Source organism: Tachyglossus aculeatus, chromosome X1 (assembly GCF_015852505.1).
Source record: "Tachyglossus aculeatus isolate mTacAcu1 chromosome X1, mTacAcu1.pri, whole genome shotgun sequence".
Lineage (NCBI taxonomy): Eukaryota > Metazoa > Chordata > Mammalia > Monotremata > Tachyglossidae > Tachyglossus > Tachyglossus aculeatus.
Window position 1 is genome coordinate 87346774 of NC_052101.1, and position 20825 is coordinate 87367598.

A 20825-nucleotide genomic window follows, 5' to 3' on the forward strand; every position below is an offset into this window, starting at 1 on the left:
GCAGACAAGTGGTGGAGCCAGTATTAGAATCCAGGTCCTTCTGACTCCTAGGCCTGTATTCTAGGCCACTAAGCCACCCTCATTTCCCCCCTACACTGTTGAGCCCCATGAGGACTGTTTGGCCCAATTATCTTATATCTACCCCAGTGTTTAGGACAATGCTTGGTACATAGTAAGCACTTAACAAATATTATTATTATTATTATAGCTGTTGCTGTTGTTGTTAGTAGTAGTATTATCTCCAGAGCCCAAGTCTGAAAAGTGGGCTTGCCTTTCCCCATGACTTCGGCCAACTAGTCAGATCCTGCTTTCTCCCCTGTGCCAACCTCTTCCTTCGCCTTGCGCTGATTGGTTATCTCCACATGAAAGCCCCACCCTAGAAATCAATCAGTAGCATTTATTGAGTAATTACTGTGCAGGGCACTGTCCTGAGCACTTGGGAAAATACAGTAGAGCTGGTAGACACAATCACTACCCAAAAGGAGCTTACTGTCTAGAAGAAAGGTTAGAAAAGGGTAAACAGCCCTTTAGCACCTTCACAATATACTACTTCTTCTGCTGCTGCGCTCTTGTGGAAATCTAGGCATCAGGCCCACCTTGGCCACTTCAAATTTGTCCTCACCTGCAATAACTCTGCCCTCTCCTCTGCTCAGCACCTCTCCTTCTCCTCCCTCAATGACGCCCATGCTCATTGCCTCCATACCTTTAACTCCCTCCTGAAACTCTCACTTCTTTTATCTCCCCTGCCCGTCTTCCCCTCTAGACCGCAAGCTCCTTCAATCAATGGTATTTATTGAGCACTTACTATGTGCAGAGCACTTTTCTAAGTGTTTGGGAGAGCACAATACAAGAGAATTAGCAGACACGCTCCATGCCCATAATTAACTTACAGTCTAGAGGGGCTTACAATGTAGAAGGACTTCTCGGCAGGGAGCATGTCACCCGACTCTGCTATATTTTATTCTCCCAAGCCCTTAGTACAGTGCTCTGCACACAGTAAGTGCTCAAAAATATCACTGATTGATTGTTTGATTGATTCTATCATGATCCCCCTGAGCCTTGATCTTTCCTGATTAGAATCCTAATCTTTTCAGTACAACCTCCTCATATTGAAACTTCTCCATCTCCCTAATCATCTCAGCTGTATCTTCTCAAGCTATATTGTATTCTTCTAAAGACATGGCAACCAGTATTTGAAATGTGGCCATAAAGTGGAATAGCAAAAACGTCCCTTTGCTTTGTTTTTTCTCCCCTTTCTGATTGTCAGTGCCCAGTATTTGGTTGGACTTTTTGACAGATGATGGTATTTGTTAAGTGCTTTCTATGTGCCAAGCCCTGTACTAAGTGCTGGAGTAGATACACGATAATCAGGTAGGACACAGACCCTGTCCCACATGGGGATAATAGTCTGAGGGTGGGAGAAGAAGTATTTAAACCCCAATATACAGATGAGGAAACTGAGACCCAGGGAGGTCAAGTGAGTGGCTCAAGGCAAAGAGCGGAGCTAGGCCTAAGTACTAAGGTCATTTGGTTCCCGGTCCTGTGATTTTCCCATTAGGCTATGCTGCCTTCTGGACCGATGATTAAAAAGAACAGTCAACAAGGACTTCGAGCTCTCTATCCTGAGTCATGACAGATTCCAATTCCACGAAGTTCTAGCTCATGTAACATGGATTACTTTCCCCTTAGGGGCATCACCTTGCACTTGCTCACACTGAAGCCCGTCTGTCATTTTAAAACCCATTCACTCAGCTTTATGAGATCTTCCTGCAGCTTATCCCCAATTGCATGGCATTACACCACACAGAACAATTTAGGGCTACTTGCAAACCTGGAGGCTTTATTTGTACAATCCTTCTTCCAAATCATTTATGAAGACTTAAACAAAACTGGACCTAAACACTAAAGTCTGGACTCACCCCCACAATTTCCATTCCTCCTTCCAGAAAAATAGCCAGATATTTCCTCCTCTTGGTTTTCTTCGAGCCAGTTTTTATTCCATGGCAGAATATCTCTTCCAACCTCACTGTCACTTAGTTTCTTCTTCTTTGGTGTGGAACTTGTCAACTGATCAATCAGTGGCATTGATTGACTTCTTACTGTGTGCAGAGCACTGTACTACATGCTTGGGAAAGTACATTACAATGGAATGGGTAAATGCAATCCCTGCCCACAAGAAGCAGGGTGGAAATCAACATGGCCTAGTGGAAAGCGCACAGGCCTGGGAGACCTGGCTCAGAGGACCTGGGTTCTAATCTTGGCTCTGCCACCTGCGTACTGTGTGACCGTGGACCAGTCATTTAACTTCTCTGAGCCTCAGTTTCCTCAACTGTAAAATTGGGATTCGATACTTGTTCTCCCTTCTATTTACACCGTGAGTCCCATGTGGGACTGGGACTGTATCTGACCTGATTAACTAGTATCTACCCCAACTCTTAGAACAGTTCTTGACACATAGCAAGTTCTTAACAAATACCATGAAAGAAAAGAGCTTACAGTCTATGGGGGAGGCAGACATTAAAATAAATTACAGATAGGGGAAATTGTAGAGTATAAAGATCTGTATGTAAGTGCTGTGGGTTTGGGGTGAGTATCTAAATGTTTAAAGGGTACACAACCAAGTGCATAACTGACACAGAGGGGAGGATGGATAGGGGAAACACGTAGCTAGTCAGGGAAGGCCTCTTGGAAGAGGAGATGTGATTTTAGGATGGTTTAGCAGGTCGGGGGTGGGGGGGAGAGTGGTGGATTGGGAGAGGGAGTTCCATGCTCGAGGGAGAATGTAGGCAAGGGGTCGGTGGTGAGATAGATGAGATCAAGGTACAGAGAGTAGGTTGGTTTAGAAGAAAGAAATGTCTAGGCTGGATTGTAGTAGGAGAGCAGAGAGGTGAGATGGGAGGAAGAGAACTGATTGTGTGCATTAAAGCCAATAGTAAGGAGTTTCTGTTTGATGCAGCAAGGAGTGGGGAAACATGGACTGAGTTGTTATGTGGAAAAACGATCCGGGCAGCAGAGTTGGGAGAGACAGGAGGCAGGGAGGGTGAAGAGGCAGATCGAGGAGGCAGGGACGGTGAAGAGGCAGATCCAGTAGTCAAGGTGGGATAAGATAAGTGCTTGCAATCAGTGTGGTAGCTATTAGGATGGAGAGGAAAGGGTGGATTCTAGAGATGTCATGAAAGGCAGAGGCCTTCTGAAAATCTAAATATATTGTGTCCGCTGGTTCCCTTGTACATGCATTTAACAAATGCTAGATCTTTCTCTACATTTAAGGAAACATTTGTACCCACCATAGGTTTTTAATGAAGCCCTTCTCTATTGGATAGGCTCAAAGAAACATCTGTAACTTATATGAATTCTCAGTCCTATCGCCTTTGCTGGAAATTTCTCCATAACTGGTCTATTGTGTGTTGCTTGGACACTGGAATCCTAAAGTGTCACACACTTTTTTTCTGAGCAGCATAAATGTTGAACAGTAACACCCTGCAGAGCACAGGTGAAGAAGTGACTGTGAAGGAAGAAAACTGACCACAGAAGGTCCATTTACTTAAATAATTTAGTTCAAGCACAAAAGTGGTTTTTTTCTTTCCTTTTCTTGAATCCTTTTTCTATCTCATGCAATTTTCATGGGCTTCTCCCTGGAGAGCTAATCTGCCTATTGGAGCAAAAACTTTCAAATGGGATGTGCATCCCTTTTCCAGAGGAGTCAGAATAACTACATTAGCATTTCACTCCACTTGCATATGATCTCCTTCAACTAGATTCAGGGTCTGCTAAGTTAATTGTCTTCCTTTACTCTCCATTTCTTTTGGAGTTTATCTACCCACCTGTCTGGGTATTGAACAAGCCTCAGGGGCTGAAATTCTGGCACTGAGCCCAATTAGAGTAACGGTTTAGAGGTCAGAAGAGTTCAGTACAGTGATGTTCTCCCAACCCAATTGTCTTGTATCTACCCCAGTGTTTAGTACAGTGCCTAGCACATAGAAAGTGCATAACAAATACCACAATTATTATTATTATGAGAAGCAGCATTCATTCATTCAATCATATTTATTGAGCGCTTACTGTGTGCAGAGCACTGTACTAAGCGCTTGGGAAGTACAAGTTGGCAACACATAGAGACGGTCCCTACCCAAGCAGCATGGATTAGTGTCAAGAGCATGGGCTTGGGAGTCAGAGGTCGTGGGTTCTAATCCTAGCCCTGCCATTTGTCAGCTGTGTGACTTTGGGCAAGTCACTTATCTTCTCTGTGCCTCAGTTACCTCATCTGGAAAATGAGGATAAAGACGGTGAGCCCCACGTGGGACAACCTCATTACCTTGCATCTACCCCAGCACTTAGAACAGTGCTTGGCACATAGTAAGCACTTAATAAATACCATTATTATTATTATTATTAGATAGCTACTGCTGTAACTGGGTATGTGTCATCACAACTCTTCATCTTTGAAATGGTGATTAAATACCCATCCTCTTTCCTCACTGTTTTAGTGTTTGTTCATTCATTCATTCAATCGTATTTATTGAGCACTTACTGTGTGCAGAGCACTGTACTAAGCGCTTGGGAAGTACAAGTTGGCAACATATAGAGATGGTCCCTACCCAACAGAGGGCTCACAATCTATAAGGGAGAGACAGACAACAAAACAAAACATATTAACAAAATAAAATAAATAGAATAAATATGTACAAATAAAATAAATAAATGAATAGAGTAATAAATATGTACAAACATATATACATATATACAGGTGCTGTGGGGAGGGGAAGGAGGTAACATGGGGGGGGAGGGGGGAGGAGGGGGAGAGGAAGGAGGGGGCTCAGTCTGGGAAGGCCTCCTAAAGAAGGTGAGCTCTCAGTAGGGCTTTGAAGGGAGGAAGAGAGCTAGCTTGGCGGATGGGCAGAGGGAGGGCATTCCAGGCCAGGGGAATGACATGGGCTGGGGGTCGATGGCGGGACAAGTGAGAACAAGGCACAGTGAGGAGATTAGCGGCAGAGGAGCAGAGGGTACAGGCTGGGCTGTAGAAGGAGAGAAGAGAGGTGAGGTAGGAGGGGGAGAGGTGATGGAGAGCCTTGAAGCTGAGGGTGAGGAGTTTTTGCCTGACGCATAGGTTGATTGGTAGGCACTGGAGATTTTTGAGGAGGGAAGTAACATGCCCAGAGCATTTCTGCACAAAGATGATCCAGGCAGCAGCGTGAAGTATGGATTGAAGTGGGGAGAGACAGGAGGATGGGAGATCAGAGAGGAGGCTGATGCAGTTTGTTAAGTGCATACTATGTGACAAGCACTGTTCTAAACGCTGGGGTCGATATAAATTAATCAGTTCAGACCCAGTTCCTGTCCCACATCAGGTTCACAGTCTAAGTAGGAGGGAGAACAAGTAGTGAATTTGATGAAGAAACTGAAACACAGGGAAGTTGTGACTAGCCCAAGGTCACATAACAGACAAGTGGCAGAGCCAGGATTAAAACCCCGTAACATTGGACTGACATTGCCCACACCCTTCTCTGATCAAATCCATCAAACCACATCCCCCACTTCCTTCAAAACCTTCCCTCTGCAGGAGGTAGTCCCTGACTAATCTCTACTTCCCTGTTCAGGCCATCTCGCTAGCCACCTTTAGAACCCATGCATGTATCAGTTTATCTATTACACTTATACATCTTTGGATTTTGTGATTACCATTTGTACCTGTTATTCCCCGTGTTCCAATTGTGTACATATATAGTCATGATGTTGTCAAGGAAAACTCTTGGTTATAGGTAGGATTTCCCAGATGTGGGCATTTTCTTCAGATTTATTGTTAGTCCATTGTGCTGTGTTAAATCTGCCAAGCAACTCATAATCATTTCTGTGTCATCTTGTATGAGTGCCTCTAGAGCACAATCATCTGTATAAAGCAGTTCCTGAACCACACACTCTCAGACTGTCATAGCAAACAAAGAGGACTTCCCACGAAGGTATAATTTTTTTCACACACACATGGTCAACAGCACTAAAGTTGATGGACTTGCCTGGAAATGTTAGCAAACTCCTCCTTCCCCCTAACCCCCAACACACGCGCACACACGCACACACACACACACACACACACACAGCTGATGGTGAAGATTCATTCACTCATTCAGTCATATTTATGAAGTGCTTACCGTGTGCAGCTCACTGTACTAAGTGCTTGGGAAAGTACAACACAACAATAAACAGTGACATTCCCTGCCCACAGTGAACTCACAGTCTAGAAGGCTGTGGTTAGGGATGGAAGAGGGGAGAGGGTAAGTCTTTTGATAAGGTGCAAAGGGATGGGGTCAAAGGGGCAGGTAGAGGGGGTAGATTTCAAAGGGAGGTGGGAGCTCTCATGAGATGCCAAAGAAGAATGGCTGGGGTTCTAATCACAGCTCTGCCATTTGTCTGCTGTGTGACCATGGGGAAGTCATTTAACTTCTCTGTACCTCATCTTTAAAATGGATATTAAGACTGCGAGCCCCATGTGGAACATGGAGTGGGTCCAGCCTGATTAGCTTGTATCTACCCCAGCACTTAGTACAATGCCTGGCACATAGTAAGCATTTAACAAATACCATAAAAAAGGACGAAAGAGTTAAGTGGTTGGGGTTGGGTGGGACTGGAGAGATGTAGGGGAGGTTTTAGGGAGTTCACACCTGATGGTTTCAATTTTGTCAATGAAATGCCTGGCAAAATCACCAGAGGCAAGAGATGGATGAGGGGTAGGGGTTCTAAGAAGACCAGTTAAAAGTCGGAAACAGTTGGTGTGGACAATGGGCATGAGCGTCAATAAGGGAGAAGTATTGTTGCTGGATGGAGGAGAGACCAGAGTTAGAGCAGGTGAGGATGAGTTTGAGATGGACAAGGTCAGCTTGGTTTCTAGATTTCCACCAGCAGCGCTCTGCGATACAAGCACAGGAGCAGAGGAAGTGTACTGTAGAGGTGATTCAGAGCTGCTGGTTTGTGCTATGAGATTGACAAAGGGACAAGAGTGTGAGGGAGTAGAGGGAGGAATGGAGGGAGGGAGTTCAATGTAGAGGACATAGATTTGTACATTAAAAGAGGGTGGGTTGGGTCAGGAAACTCAATTGGGAATGATTGCTTGGGATAATTGGAAGGAATCAAGAGATTGGAGGTTTGTGTAGGGGAACAAGATAGATTTGCAGGGAGAGGGTGTAGAAGAAGAGGCTGATGAGTTTGGGGTTGGAGAGAGGACTGAGGCACAGGTCCCCAGGTCACACAGCACCAAATAGCAAGTCTCCTGACTCCCAGTCCCTGCTCTTTCCCCTAGGCCAAATTATTTCATGCTCTTCTCAATATGCTGTACCTCAGCCTACCTATTTTCTTGTTATATCCACTGCCCAGTGCAGGGATGAGAAAGTGCAAAGAAGCTGCACAAACACTAATACTATAATAATAGTGATGGTATTTGTTAAGCACTTACTACGAGCCAGGCAACGTACTAAGCTTCGTGCAGGCTCTCGGTTCTAAAGTCTTTGTGACTGAACTTCAGTCCATTATTATCGATAGGTGACTCCATCCAGCTATTTAAGGGTGGGAGCTGGATTGCAATGCTTTCCGTTCACGAGACGATAAAGGGGATCTGTGTCAGAGTTTCATGCGGACTTTCGGAAGAAAAGGGAAAGAGGAACAGGAGGCCTTGGCAGGAAACTGGAGTAGCACAGAGAATTTCCCTGTTCAAGATGTAGAACATGAAGATGGTTCAGGTTAAGGAAGGCAGGAGTGAGGGTGAGCTGCCTGCAATTTCAAATGAACTATAATAATAATAATAATAATAATAGTAATTGTGGTATTTGTTAAGCACTTATTATGTTCCAGACACTGTACTAAGTGCTGGGGTAGATACAAGGTAATTGGGTTGGACACAGTCCCTGTCCCACACTGGGCTCACAATCTTAATCCCCATTTTACAGATGAGGTAACTGAGGCACAGAGAAGTGAAGTGACTTTCCTAAGGTCACACAGCAGACAAGTGGTGGAGCCGGAATTAGAACCCAGGTCCTTCTGCCTCCCAGTCCCCTGCTCTACCCACTAGGCCACGAATGGAGAGCCAACTTCCCCACATGGACCTGGGACGATCACTCGGAGCATTTTCCTGCCAGATTGTGTGGCTATTCCTATGCAGACTACAGTGATGCGACGATCACTGTAACTGATGCTGAGTGGCTCATGTCTTGTGGTTCTGTGTAAAAAATATTAATGAGACTGAAGCGGGCTGCGTCCAGAGGAAAATCCTCTGCTAGAGCCATGAAAGCCACAATAAAGATCCCAACTAACCCTCTAGGTCAAAAATTGGGTACTGGACGATTGAAAGAAAGCTTATCACTGCTGGTCAAGGGCTGATGCGTCAATTCAGTCATTCATTCAATCATATTTATTGAGCGCTTACTGTGTGCAGAGCACTGTACTGAGTGCTTGGGAAGTACAAGTTGGCAACATATAGAGACGGTCCCTACCCAACAGCGGGCTCACAGTCTAGAAAGTCAATCAGTGGTATTTATTGAGCATTTACTTTGGGCAGAACACTGTACTAAGTGTTTGGGAAAGTATAGTACAGTTGGTACATGTGATCATTGTCTTTGAGGAGCTTAGTCTAACAGGGGAGGCAGACATTAAAATAAATTACAGGTAAGGGAAGCAACCAAGTATAGGATATATACATAAATCCCGTGGGGGGGGGTATGATTGGGGTGGTGGTGGGAGAGTACCTAAGTGCTTAGGGGGTGGGAGTAAGGGCATAGGAAAGGCAGTAAAGAGGAAAAATAGGGTTGGGGGTGAGATCAGTTGCCTAGGAGAAAGTCAGGGAGCTCAGTTTTTGTACTCTCCCAAGTGCACACAGTAAGTGCTCAGTAAATACTACCATTGATTGATTGATTGTGGAGAAGGATTGTAGAATCAGAGCTGCCTCAGCCGCTGCTGCTGGCAACAATAGGAAGGAGCAGGGAGATGTCTGACAGCATCATCATAACAAAATCTGCCCCAGATACGCGCTGTGATCTGCAGGAGAAATCATCTTCTCCACAGTGCTAGACTAAAGACCTCACTTATTGTAGTCTCCTGCAGGCAAGCCACACAGAATGTTTCTGGGGATATGAGAACAGATAGCTCACAGAAGAGGCTTGGGCCAGCTGTAGAGAAATGAACACTATCTCTTGAAACTGAAGGGAATGAGAAATATAGACTCATAACAACACTTTGAATTACTACAGAGCTTTCTATCTCACCCACTCCATCCCTGTGAAGTAGGGAGAGGCAGGTAGTAGTAACTTCATGTTTGAAGAATGGACACAGAGAAATTTAGTGACTTCCCCAAGGTCACACAGCAGGTCAGTGGCAGAGCTAAGACTAACACCCAGTAGAAGTAATGGTATATATTAAGCATGTATTATGGGCAAAGCACTGTGCTAAGAGCTTAAGTAAATGAAAGGTAGCAGATTTGGCAAGGTTCCTGCCCCACACAGGGCTCACAGTCTAAATAGGTGTCCTGATTCCCAACCCTGCAGCTTTCCACTCGACTCTACCACAGTGTTGACTCTGTCATGACTTTGTTGAGAGAAGTCATCATAAATAGACCAGTCTGGTAAGTGGCATCAAAAGAAAAATTGATTTCTTTTGAACACAGACTTTGGGAAGATCAGGAGACAGAAACTGATTCAAAATGATTGGCAGGCTCTGCAAATGCTAAACACAGCATGGAGCCAAAGATCTTCTCAGGCACAGTCACAAACAATGAGACCCAACAATGAATTGTTGGGAGAGCATTGCAGTGGATAGATCAGTCTGGTGGGCAGCAATCAGAAAAGGGGTGAGATGCAGCATGACCTGCATCTGCATGACCTGCATGGGACTGGGTGTCAGGAGACCCAGGTTTAAGTCTTGGCTCTGCCACTTGTCTGCTATGTGACCTTGGGTAAGTCACTTGACTTCTCTGAGCCTCGGTTTCCTCATCTATAAAATGGGGATTCAATATCTGTTCTCCCTTCCCCTTAGACTGGGACCTCCATGTGGGACAGGGCTTGTGTCTGATCTGATTGTATTGCTTCACACAGTGCTTGTCCACAGTAAGCACTTAGTAAATAGTAGTAGTAGTAGTAATAATAATAATAAGATCCTTGAGTGAAGATTTCAAGATCAAGATACCAATAGGCAGGTTCAAAAATAGACAGGCCCTGTATGAGGCAAGTTAAATCAACATAGCAAGGACTACTCCTAAATTCCAACAATGCAGAAGAGAGTTTGTCATGTATCTGTCTTTTGAGCTGACTGTATACATTATGGAGAAGATAATGATAATAATAACTGTGGCATTTGTTAAGCATTTACTGTGTGCCAGGCACTGTATTAAGTGCTGGAGTGGATACAGACAGATTGGGTTGGACATAATCCTTTTTCCACATGGGGCTCACAGTCTAAATCCCCATTTTGTAAATGGGGGAACCAAGGCCCAGAGAAGTGAAGTGACTTGCCCAAGGTCACATAGCAGGCAAGTGTTGGAGCTGGGATTAGAACCCAGGTCTTTCGGGCTCCCAGGCCCATCTTCTATTTACTAAGCCAAGCTGCTTCTCTATCTCACCATCCGTAACTTCATCATTGAAGATTAAAAAATAGCATGCATGCATACATACATTTTTTTCCTATCTATAGTGTGTGGAATGGAGTGGTAGGGTTGATGGGATGTTTTAGCCACACCTACACACAAAGATTGGATCTCACTGCCAAAAGATGTTCCTTTCAATAGGAAGAATAAGTGTACTTGTATGGAAAAGCAGTGTGGCTTAGTGGAAAGAGCATGGGCTTGTGAGTCATAGATTGTGGGTTCTAATACTGGCTCCGCCACTTGTCAGCTGTGTGAATTTAGGCAAGTCACTTAACTTCTCTATGCCTCAGCTACCTCATCTGTAAAATGGGGATTAAAACTGTGAGCCCCACATGGGACAACCTGAATACCTCATATCTATGCCAGTGCTTAGAACAGTCCTTGCCACATAGTAAGTGCTTAACAAATGCCATTATTATTATTATTATTATGTGAATATATGTATATACATGTAAACACTCACACATACATTTCTCCTATAACATGGGGATCACATTCCTGATGAACGCCATGTTAAGGAAACCTCCCTAGGCCGATGCTGCACACATATGCATAACTGTTTCTTCCAACATCCCATTTTATCCAGACAGACATATGTCACTGGAAGAAAGTTAATTATCTGAAACATGTAGTGAGGACATGCATGAGGGAGAACTGACTGTATACATAATCTCAAATATAATAAAGCTGTCGCCAATGATAGAATTGTTTTTGTGCTTTTTTTTAATCATAGAAAAGAGTTGCAAATGGGAGCAGGGGTCTCCTTTGGGAGGCCCCTGCAGCAACTCCCATCTGCCCTCTCCTATGGGAAGAGCATTTTTAAAGTTCTCCTGGCAACAAAAGACTGAGCTGCTCAGCGGAGTCTTTCATCTACTTAAGCAGGAAAGGTTATTCCCTAGGCTGAAACCAAACAGGTGATGATTGGCATTTGAGTCACTCATCCAAGAGGCAATTTGCATGAGTAACAGCTTGAGCCTTTGATATGTTTGCAATCTGTGAATTCACTTTATTTATTTATTTAGGTTCTCTCTACGTTTTCAAACTTGGGGAATGTTTTTATAGACTCAATGTGAGTCTAAAGTAGATCCTACTCAGAGCCAGAATATGTTATATCTCTAAATCTATCCTGCCTTTTTGATGGCAGCCCAAAGCACCTATCTTCCTCCTGAGGTTGGAAGTTGGGAATTAGTTTACCTTTACCCAGCTGAGGAAAGAGGAGCACAGAGAGGTAAAGGAAGTTGACAAAGGTCACACTAGATGCCAGGAGTAGGTCTCAAGATTCCTTGCAGCGTGGCTCAGTGGAAAGAGCCCGGGCTTTGGAGTCAGAGTTCATGGGTTCAAATCCCCGCTCCACCAATTGTCAGCTGTGTGACTTTGGGTAAGTCACTTCACTTCTCTGTGCCTCAGTTACCTCATCTGTAAAATGGGGATGAAGACTGTGAGCCCCCCGTGGGACAACCTGATTGCCTTGTAACCTCTCCAGTGCTTAGAACAGTGCTTTGCACATAGTAAGCACTTAATAAGTGCTATTATTATTATTATTATTGTTATTATTATTATTTATGATAATAATAATTTATTATGATGATGGTGATGATAATAATTTATTGTTATTATGATAATAATAATTGTGGCACTTGTTAAGTGCTTATTATGTGCTAAGTACTGGGATAAATACAAGATAATCAGCTCCCATATGAGGTTTATAGTCTAAGTAGGAGGGAGAACAGAAATTGCATCCTCATTTTGCAGATGTGGGAACTGAGGCACTGAGAAGTTAAGTGACTTGTCCAAGATCATACAGCAGATACCTAGCAGAGCCAGAATTAGAACCCAGTTCCTCCAACCCCCAGGCCCATGCTCTTTCCCCTAGGCTATGCTGCTCCTTTGTGCCGAGCACTGTACTTAGCCCTTTGGGGAGTACCATACTGTGAGACTGTAAGTTCCTTGAGAGCAGGGATCTTGTCTACCAAAAGGGGAGACAGACACTAAGATAAATTACAGGTAAAGGAAGCAACAAAAATAAGGATAGGCACATAAGCACCAGGTTGGGGGCTGGGTTGGGCAGGGGGAGTACCTAAGTGCTTTGGGAGTGAGACTAAGTGCATGGGTGGGGGAATAAGGTAGCAGGGGAGATGAGATTTTAAGGGTTTGGGAGTCTGTATAACTAATCATTTGATCAGGCAGGATATTTGATCTTATGGGTAAATTCCTGGGGAACCCAGCCCTCCACATGGTCCATAATTAGTGTTAAACTGCCCTTAATCCATGACCATTCTGAAAGGCCTGGTTCTTCCCTCAACCTCTCTCTCTCTCTCATTCTCTCTCTCTCTCTCGTTCTCTCTCTCTCCTGCCCTCATGCAGCAATGTGGATACCAAGGAGCTCTGTGGTAGGTAACTTCTCATATCTTCCATATACCTGACTAGTGCCTAAGCCAGCCAAAATATTTCTGTAGGTGCATGAGATCCTTCTATCTACTCACAGCATGCTCAAATTGTTCTGTCTCTCGTGTTTACCCATATGGAAAATGTAGCCTGTCCAGGGGACCTCCAGTGCTTACAGATCACCGGTCCCAAAGAGCATTTTTCTGTGGAATGGCAGGTTGTGCCCTTTGTCAGTTTCACTGTGTTTGCATCTGCCCAAGATGATGATCATTGTGCATATAGCTTTAATTCTATTTGTTCTGACAATTGAACACCTGTCTACATGTTTTGTTTTGTTGTCTGTCTCCCCCTTCTAGACTCTGAGCCCGTTGTTGGGTAGGGACCGTCTCTATATATTGCTGACTTGTACTTCCCAAGTGCTTAGTACAGTGCTCTGCACACAGTAAGCGCTCAATAAAAAATATGATTAAATGAATGAACGAATGAATGATGGATCTGCCCATGAGAAGCAGCATGGCTTAGTGGATAGAGCATGGGCCTGGAAGTCATAAGGTCATGGGTTCTAATCCTGGATCCCTCACTTGTCTGCTGTGTGGCCTTGGGCAAGCCACTTCACTTCTCTGTGCCTCAGTTACCTCATCTGTAAAATGGGGATGAAGACTGTAAGCCCTGTGCGGGACAGGGACTGTATCCAAACTGATTTGCTTGTATTCACCCCAGTGCCTGGCACATGGTAAGCACTTAACAAATGCCATAAGAATAATACTAATAATAATGATCAATCAATCAATAAATGGTATTTATTACACATTAAGGACAGAAATTGTGCCTTCTTTAATCAATCAATGGCATTTATTAAGCACTTATTGAGTGCAGAGCACTGCACTAAGTGCTTCAGGGAATCTAATACAATGGCGTTAGTGGGCACAATACCCTACCCCCAAGGAGCTTACAGTCCAGAGAGGGTGCTCCTCTCCCACAGCTGCCAGGACCCAACTAGGAGGAAAGAGGGGTAGGGGGAGTAAGGAGGGGCGATCAACCCACCTGACTGACTGGCAGAAGAATGGACTGAGTGGCTGAACATGAGATGTTTGCCTCAGCCTGGATCTCAGTAGCCCCTTGAGGAAACAGCAGCAATTCCAAGTTGGGCAAAATGTGACCCTCTGCAGATGTTACCAGTTCCCTTGGGGAATCTCTGCTGCCTCCTGCTTACAGTCTAGCACAGTTGTGTTCCCCTCTTAGGTCCCTGTTAAAGTAGACACTGCTTCCAACTTGGGTTGGGTACATTAACACTTTTATTCTACTGTGCTGCCACCCCCACCAACACTGCACCCCGAGTGGTTGTTTATCTCAGCTACCCTCTGAAGCTGGCCTGCTCCCTCACTTCTTCTAGCATCTCTCTCTCTCCCTTATGAGTTCAGGCCTTTCCCCCTGCCCTCATTCCTCCAACTGCAGTGACTGAGTTAGCCAGGAGCCCAGTTTTGGTTGGGGAAGATCAATCGATCAATTGCAGTTATCGAGTGCTTACTGTGTGCAGAGCACTGTACTGAGCACTTGGGCGAGTGCAGTATAACAGAAGTGGTAGATGTGTTCCCTGCCCACAAGGCATTTACAGTCTAGAAAGGGAGACAGAATTAAAATAAATTATGGATATGTACATTAATCAATCAATCAATTGTATTTATTGAGCGCTTACTGTGTGCAGAGCACTGTACTAAGTGCTTGGGAAGTACAAGTTGGCAACATATAGAGACAGTCCCTATCCAACAGTGGGCTCACAGTCTAGAAGGGGGAGACAGAGAACAAAACCAAACATATTAACAAAATAAAATAAATAGAATAGATATGTACAAGTAAAATAAATAAATAAATAAATAAATAGAGTAATAAATATGTGCAAACATATATACATATATACAGGTGCTGTGGGGAAGGGAAGGAGGTAAGACGGGGGGTTGGAGAAGGAGGGGGAGTGATTTTGGAGAGGTCGGACCTGATGGATTTAATTTTGTTAATGAAGTAGGAGGCCAGATCGTTGGGGGTGAGGGAAAGAGGAGGGGGAGGAACCGGGGGCCTGAGAAGGGAGTTGAATGTACGGAAGAGCTGACAGGGATGATGGGCATGGGTGACAATAAGGGAGGAGAAATAGTTTTATCTGTCAGAGGAGAGGGCTGAATTAAGGCAGGAAAGGATAAACTTGAAGTGAACGAGGTTCAGTGCTGTGGGGCTGATGATGGGGTGAATACAGGGTAAAGGGAAATTGGTGGGCCCCTTTTGCAGGGCTCCCCAATCTCATTCTGTCCCCAGATCTAGGCTGCTTTGGCCAATTCTAATCCTAAAGATTCTGTTTCCAGGTTGCTGAATCAGGAATTGGGTGATGCTCTGAAAACCACCAGCACCACCACTACCTCACACTGTTGAGACATGTATCTTGCTGAAGGTTGGAGGTTGAGTAGGAAGTTGAATGGTGAAAGAGCAGCTACCCCAGTTCCCGTGCTCAACCAGCTGAACACTGTTGGTGGAAATCCAGAAACCAAGCAGCTTTAAATTTGCCCTTGCCTGTTATAACTCAGCCCTTTCATCTACTCAACAACACCACTACACCTCCCTTATTGACTCCCATGTCCACAGCCCACCAATGATTCCAGATCTTTTATGCTCTCCTGAAGCCCTCCACCCTCTAACACAAATCAGTGGCATTTACTCAGTGTTTCCTGTGTGTAAAGCACTGTTTTAAGCACTTTGGGGAAGCACAACAAAAGCAAATTCAGAGTCCCTGCCCTGGGTGGACAATGGGAGAGACTGGCAGATAGAAAATATTTCAGAGTGGGAGAAGAGGTAGAAGAAGAATAGAATTGAGTGGCACAGATTTATTAGGATGGAATAGCCAAATAAATAATTGAATTTACCTATATGAACAAGTGTTGAGGATGAGTATATAGGCATAAGAGAAGGCTTCATGGAGGAAGTAGGAAGATAAATTCAAACACAGTTCATATATAGTTATACTTTTGTTTTAAAAAAATACAAACATCGTGCCCCCTTTTCCCTGCCTTCTTTTCCAATTCACCACTGCCCTCTTCATCACTTCATATCTTAAAACTTATATCCTTTATCTCTTATCCCCCCAACTACAAGTGCTCCCAGATTTCTCTTTTCAAATCACACCCTGGCATTTAAACCTCCTCTCTCCCGTCTTCTCTCCTTTAGATTACTTTGTGGACCACATGGGAGACTATGAAGATGTCCTGGCTTCCTTGGAGACCCTCAATCACTCAATCTTGAAGGCCATGGGCTATACCAAGCAGGTGAGTAGGGTCATTAACCACTGAGTCAGGCATATCCTCCGTGAGTTGGCAGCCCTGAAGGTCCTGTGAGAACCTTGCTAAAAAAGCAGTCAAGAGGCTAAAAAAGTAGAAACAGATCAAAGTTTCCCATTCTACCCTAGAGAAAGAAGCAGGATTCTGAGAATGAGTAGAAAGCTTCTGTAACTGCAGTGACTAAAAAGTTGCGAGATCCTTGGCTGTGACACTAATTTTACTGCCCCATTCATGGAGTCAAGCAATTTCAAACACTTGAATTCAAGTTCAGTAAGCTGGCCATCCACCAGTCTGTCCTAGAGGCTTTCCTTGAAAAAAGGAAGGGAGAGATGTGAACATAGTGTGAAGGAAATGGACAAGAGGAAATGGGCTTAAATTAAAACTCGGAGAGATTTTGTTTGGCTACAAAGCAGCACGGCCTAGTGGACAGAGCACAAGCCTAGGAGTCAGAGGGACCTGGGTTCTAATGCTGGCTCCACCACTTGTCTGCTATGTGACCTTGGGCAAGTCATTTAACTTCTCTGTGGTTCAGTTACCTCATCTGTAAAATGGGGATTAAGACTGAGAGCCCCATGTGGGACACGGACTGTGTCCAACCCAATTATCTTGATCTACCCCAGCGCTTAGGATAGTGCCTGGCACACAGTGAGTGCTTAACAAATGCCATAAAAGAAAGCAAAAAAAAAAACCTTCCTGAGTGAGTGGTATACATTGAACAGGCTAGCTAGGGAAGTTGTGAAGTCTCCATTCCAGATATTACTATCAATTAATCAGTGATATTAAATGTTTACCGTGTGCAGAGCACTGAACTAAGAGCTTGGGAAAGTACAATATTATAGAGTTGGTAGACATGTTCCCTACCTACCAGGAGCTCACAGTCTAGGAAAATACTAAATCGTAGTCTTGACTATAGACTGTAAGCTCATTGTGGACAGAGAATGTGTCCGTTATATTGTTATATTGTACTCTCCCAAGCACTTGGTAGAGTGTGCTGCATGCAACAAGTGTTCAATAAATACGATTGACTGACGGACTGACTGACTGAATGGTTTAGTTAGTCTCCTGCCCGGGGGTCAAGGGTCTGGCCCAGACTCTCTTTTGAGGATGAAAAAAAATCCAAACAATCCCTTTCCTCTTAGCTGTGATATTCATTCATTCATTCAATTGTATTTATTGAGTGCTTACTGTATGCAGAGCACTGTACTAAGCGCTTGGGAAGTACAAGTCGGCAATATATAGAGACGGTCCCTACCCAACAACAGGCTCACAGTCCAGAAGGATATCTGAGCACTCGCACTCATATTCTGACTTGCCACCCCCCACAGCCCCCAGATGATGTGTGCAATCATTAAGCGCTTAGTACAGTGCTCTGCACATAGTAAGTGCTCAAAATATATGATTGAATGAACGAATCTGAATGCCTGGACCTGCCTTCTGTGAATGCAGTCAGCCCACTGATATTGAACTTGTCCCAACACCAGTGGATCCAGAGGTGGCAGCCTCTTCGCATCCTACTGTGCCACAAAATAGCTTGTCCCCTGCCCTCATGCCCCAAGCATTGCTCTTCTGCCCGGCAACTTCTAAGCGATGGATGAACAATCAGTAGAAAGCTACCTCAGCTCATAGCAAACTCCAGAGCTCTCATTAGCACTCATATCAAATTCCAGAGTTTGCATTAGCAACAGGGCAGAGGTTCTAGTTTTAAGTTAAATGGGCATACATCTGCCCAAGACCACGGACTTAAGATTGAGGCCTTGTTTGGAGAGGGGAGAGACTTGGGAAGTGGCAGGGCCTACTGGAAAAACCACAGGCCTGGGAGTCAAAGGACCTAGGTTCTAATCCTGACTCTGCCATGTGCTTGCTGTGTGACTTTGGGCAAGACACTTAGCTTCTCTGTGCCTCAGTTACCTCATCTGTAAAATGGGGATTCATACCTGTTCTTCCTCCTACTTAGACTGTGGGTACTGTGTGGGACAGGGACTGTTTCTGACCCAATTATCATGTAACTTTCCCAGCACTTAGAACAGTGCTTGACACAATTAACAAATACCACAATTATCATTATTATTTTTATCATTACTTGCTGTTGGGGGGGGGGGGGTCTTTCTATACACCCCTTCATCCAAAGCCTCCTTTTAGAGAGGAGTCAAGTGGAATCAGGAGTCAGAATGTGCTGGTTAGGAAGAGCCCAGAGGCTTAAGGAAGCTGATAATTTGGTCTAGCTTTGCCCCATGAGCAAGGGTGTGAGTCTTTATAGATGACAGCGTGAGAGTCGATGTTTGGAACTGTACTTCCTTCTTTCAGATTGGGAGTCGATGTTTGGAACTGTACTTCCTTCTTTCAGATTGGGCAGTGAGCAATCCCTCTTGGGGAATGAGCAGTCATGTGAGGTGTAACCCCCAAATGCCCGAGTTATCTCTGCCAAGAGTGCGCCCAAGTCTGAAAGTAAATGAAACCATGGAAGATCCAAACTCTTCAGTTTCCCAGTTAGCCTCTCATTTCAGCTTTTTCTGAAGGTCTGCATTTTTCAGTTTCCTTTACTAAAATGCAATAACCTTAATTTGGGGGTTTGTGTGCATCTGGACATTTCTTCCAGCAAGAATGTTACATTTTATCAAGTTACGGTATCTTTTGCAATGTGACTTTTCCACCTATACCTCATACACTAGATCTTGTGTAAAGCCACGCTCTTACATTCCCTTTGCTGGGTGAAAGAGGAAAATGGGCAAATTGTAGGCTAGGTTCTGGGTGGGAGCAAAGGCCTGGCTAGAGTTGAACCCATATCCAAGTCAAGTCAATCAATCAATAGAAGCAGTGTGGCTTAGTGGAAAGAGCATGGACTTGGGGGTCAAATAATATGGGTTCTAATCCCGGCTCCACTGCTTGTCTGATATGTGACCTTGGCCAAGCCACTTTACTTTGTGCCTCAGTTACTTTACCTGTAAATTGGGGATTAAGACTGGGAGCCCCATGTGGGACAATCTGATTACCTTGTATCTACCCCAGCAATTAGAGCAGTGCTTAGCACATGGTAAGCACTTAACAAATACCATTATTATTATCAGTAGTAAGCCCTTACTGTATGCAAAGCACTGTACTGACCACTTAAGGGAGTATAATGTAATAAAGTTGATAGATACATTCATTCCCTGCTCACAAGGACTTTACAATCTAGTCATTCATTCAATTGTATTTATTGAGCACTTACTGTGTGCAGAGCACTGTACTAAGAGCTTGGAAAGTACAATTCAAGCGCTCAATAAATACAATTGATGATGATGATTCCCACCTTCTAGACTGTGAGCCCACTGTTGGGTAGGGACTGTCTCTATATGTTGCCAATTTGTACTTCCCAAGTGCTTAGTACAGTGCTCTGCACATAGTAAGCGCTCAATAAATGCGATTGATGATGAAATAGAGACAATCCCTACCCAACAACGGGCTCACAGTCTAGAAGGGGGGAGAAAGACAGCAAAACAAGTAAACAGGCATCAATATAAATAGAATTATAGATATATACACATCATTAATAAAATAAATAGAATAATAAATATGTACATATATTCACAATTGCTTTAGGGTGGGGAGGGGAGCCAAGCAGAGAGAGGGAGTCGGGGCTATGGGAGGGAAGGAGGAGCAGAGGAAAAAGCCAGGATTAGTCTGGGAAGGCCCCCTGGAGGATGTGAGCTTTCAACAGGGCTTTGAAGGGGGGAAGTGTGCTAGTTTGGCAGATTTGAGGAAGGAGGGCATTATAATAATAATAATAATAATAATAACAATAATGGTATTTGTTAAGCACTTACTATGTGCCAAGCACTGCTCTAAGCACTGGGGTAGATACAAGGTAATGAGGTTGTCCCACTTGGGGCTCACAGTCTTAATCCCCATTTTACAGTTGAGTAACTGAGGCCCAGAGAAGTGAAGTGACTTGCCCAAAGTCACACAGCTGACAAGTGGGGGAGCCGGGATTAAAACCCATGATCTTCTGACTCCCAAGCCTGGCTCTTTCCACTGAGCCACGCTGCTTCTCTAGGCCAGAGATAGGACGTAGGCCAGGGGTCGACGGTGGGACAGGCGAGAATGAGGCACAGTGAGGAGGTTAGCAGCAGAGGAGCAGAGTGTGCGGGCTGGGCTGTAGAAGGAGAGAAGGGAGGTGAGGTAGGAGGGGGCAAGGTGATGGAGAGCTCTGAAGCCAATAGTGAGGAGTTTTTGCTTGATACAGAGGTTGATAGGCAAGCACTGGAGATTTTTGAGGAGGGGGGTGACATGCCCAGAGTGTTTCTGTAGAAAGATAATCCAGGCAGCAGAGTGAAGTACTGATTGAAGTGGGGAGAGACAGGAGATTGGATCAGAAAGGAGGCTGATGCAGTAATCCAGTCGGGATATGATGAGTGATTGTACTAACAAGGTAGCGGTTTGGATGGAGAGGAAAAGGCGGATCTTGGCGATGTTGTGAAGTTGAGACTGGCAGGTTTTGGTGATGGACTGGATATGTGGGGTGA

At 44.5% G+C, this 20825-nt stretch overlaps 1 protein-coding gene across 1 annotated transcript in view; it reads left to right on the plus strand.

Moving 5' to 3' along the window:
- NECAB2 (N-terminal EF-hand calcium binding protein 2) overlaps window positions 1-20825 on the plus strand; it is a 154388-nt gene that overhangs the window by 63063 nt on the left and 70500 nt on the right. Inside the window, exons 4-5 of the mRNA XM_038740814.1 lie at window positions 12983-13008; window positions 16214-16311. Coding sequence (XP_038596742.1) covers window positions 12983-13008; window positions 16214-16311 — 124 coding nt within the window. The remainder of the gene's footprint in view (window positions 1-12982; window positions 13009-16213; window positions 16312-20825) is intronic.